Here is a 2,377-nt window from a genome sequence, read left to right as displayed (position 1 = left end):
CATGAGAGAATTCATGCTGGAGAGAAGCCTTACAAATGTCGAGAATGTGGCAAAGCCTTTAACCAGTATTCAAGCCTTACTCGCCATCAGAAAATTCATAGTGGAGAAAAGCCTTACACGTGTAAAGAATGTGGCAAAGCCTTTAACCGGTACTCAAACCTTACTCAGCACGAGAAAATTCATGCTGGAGAGAAACAATACAAATGTGAAGAATGTGGCAAAGCTTTTCACCAATACTCAGTCCTTAGTCAGCATCAGAGAATTCATGCTGGAGAGAAGTCTTATAAATGTAGAGAATGTGACAAAGCCTTTAAGCAGTGGTCAAGCCTTACTCGACATCGAAGAATTCACACTGGAGTGAAACCTTACAAATGTAAAGAATGTGGCAAAGCCTTTAACCAGTGCTCAAACCTTACTCAGCATCAGAGAATTCATGTTGTAGAGAAAACTTACAAATGTCGAGAATGTGGCAAAGCTTTTAAGCGGTACTCAAACCTTATTCAGCATGAGAGCATTCATACTGGAGAGAAACAATACAAATGTGAAGAATGTGGCAAAGCCTTTAACCGATACTCAGTTCTTACTCAGCATCAGAGAATTCATGGCAGAGAGAAGCCTTACCAATGTAAAGAGTGTGACAGAGCCTTTAAGCAGTGCTCAAACCTTACTCGACATCAGAGAATTCACACTGGAGAGAAACGTTACAAATGTAAAGAATGTGGGAAAGCCTTTAATCAGTGGTCAACACTTACTCGACATCATAGAATTCATACTGGAGAGAAACCTTATGAATGTAGAGAGTGTGGCAAAGCCTTTACCCAGCGCTCACACCTTACTCAACATCATAAAATTCATGCTGGAAAGAGGCCTTAAAAATGTAGAAAATGTGGCAAAATCTTTAACCTGTGCTCAATCTTTACTTGCTATTAGAAAATTCATAGTAAAGAAAAGTCTTACAAATATAAAGAATGTGGCAAAGCTTTTAACCCTTCCCCATTTAGAAAAAAGTGTAGCTTGCTGTTAGCATTAATTTAACATCACACGTAGGAATGCTGCATTTTCTAGGATTTGACATTTTCAGTGATTGAGAATTATTATATTTTGTAAATGGGATACCACTAAAAATAATACTATAAATAGAATGATGTTATTTGTTTCCAAAGACTACCAATATACTAGAACAAATGGAAAAATAATAATAAAAGTGAGATATTTTGTGCAAACATTGGGGGTAAGGTTAAGACTGTAATCCACGGGTTATCGCGGGGTAAACTCTACAGCCGCAAGTGCCTCTGGCAAATATTCTTTGGGCTAATGGGAAATGGGTTAACCAGCGCTTAAAGCTTACTGATAATGAGAAAATTAATACTGGACAGAAGCCTTAAAAATGTAGATTGTGGGAAAGCCTTTACCCAGTGCTCAACCATGACATCTAAGAATTCATGCTGTAAAGAAGCCTTAAAAATGTAGACAATGTGGCAAAGCCTTTAAATAGTGTTTATATCTTACTGAACAGAGAAAACATGCTGGAGACAAACAGTATAAATGTAAAAAAAAGAAAAGAAACCTTGCAAAGCCTTTCTTCAGCATTCACATCTTAACACACTATAATTCATAATGTTGAGAAACCTTTTAGCTGGATTGACAGCCTTACTCAATATCAGAGAATGCATAGTGGAGAGAAATGGCTATGCTTGTAATAAGTGATGAAATAACTTTGTTCAAAATACTTCAGAAAGTTTAAGCTGGAAAGTGACTTTAAAGAATTTTTTTTTAAACAGAATGTTTATTGTGTTTCTAATCATTGAAATCATTAAGATGAACTGGATGCTGCAACAGCTGCCCTCTTGTGTTTAGGTGTTCCTTCATGGAATCCATTCCTCAATCTGCAGTATGCAATTTTTAGGTGCCTCATTCTACCAGTCGCAGCAGTATTTCATCTTTTAGCCTTGGCCTTCCACTTATACTTTCTATTCCGTTTGGCAGGGTAGCCACATTTGCCACAGGTAGACTTCTAAAGGTGGTAGGCTTTGGAGCCACAGTGGTGGCATAATGTGTGTGTCTTATTGTGATGCTTTCTGAATGATGTTCCCTTTGTCATCTCATTTCTATGGCCAAGACCAAAGAGTGAAGGTATTTTTAAAAAGTGCAAAAGTGGTCAAAAATCAAACCTAAAATATTGGACAATCCATAGGTGAAAGTAGTGAGTCAATTACACTTTTGAGATAGTATTCTAAAAGAGAATACTTACAAAAATTAATCCAAAGTTTAGTGAATTTTAGATAACTTTACTGTTTAGTATGCTTCGAAGTATCAAGGACACGGATGTCAGGACAGGTGTATCTATTTAGAGAATATCTTATTTTTGGCAGTATTT

The 2,377-nt window shown here is 36.7% G+C and overlaps 1 protein-coding gene and 1 pseudogene across 1 annotated transcript in view; one reads left to right on the top strand and one right to left on the bottom strand.

Annotated features, from left to right (window-relative positions):
* ZFP30 (ZFP30 zinc finger protein) overlaps positions 1-873 on the top strand; it is a 30,514-nt gene extending 29,641 nt beyond the window's left edge. The window contains exon 5 of the mRNA XM_011372347.2: positions 1-873. This exon is cut by the window's left edge and continues 18 nt beyond it. Coding sequence (XP_011370649.2) covers positions 1-873 — 873 coding nt within the window.
* Positions 874-1,813: 940 nt separating this feature from the next.
* Positions 1,814-2,101, bottom strand: LOC105300202 (annotated as a pseudogene).
* Positions 2,102-2,377: the final 276 nt, after the last annotated feature.

The sequence above is a fragment of the Pteropus vampyrus genome, unplaced genomic scaffold (genome assembly GCF_000151845.1).
Source record: "Pteropus vampyrus isolate Shadow unplaced genomic scaffold, Pvam_2.0 Scaffold203, whole genome shotgun sequence".
In the NCBI taxonomy this organism is placed as follows: domain Eukaryota; kingdom Metazoa; phylum Chordata; class Mammalia; order Chiroptera; family Pteropodidae; genus Pteropus; species Pteropus vampyrus.
This window is presented reverse-complemented; position numbering and strand designations above follow the sequence as displayed.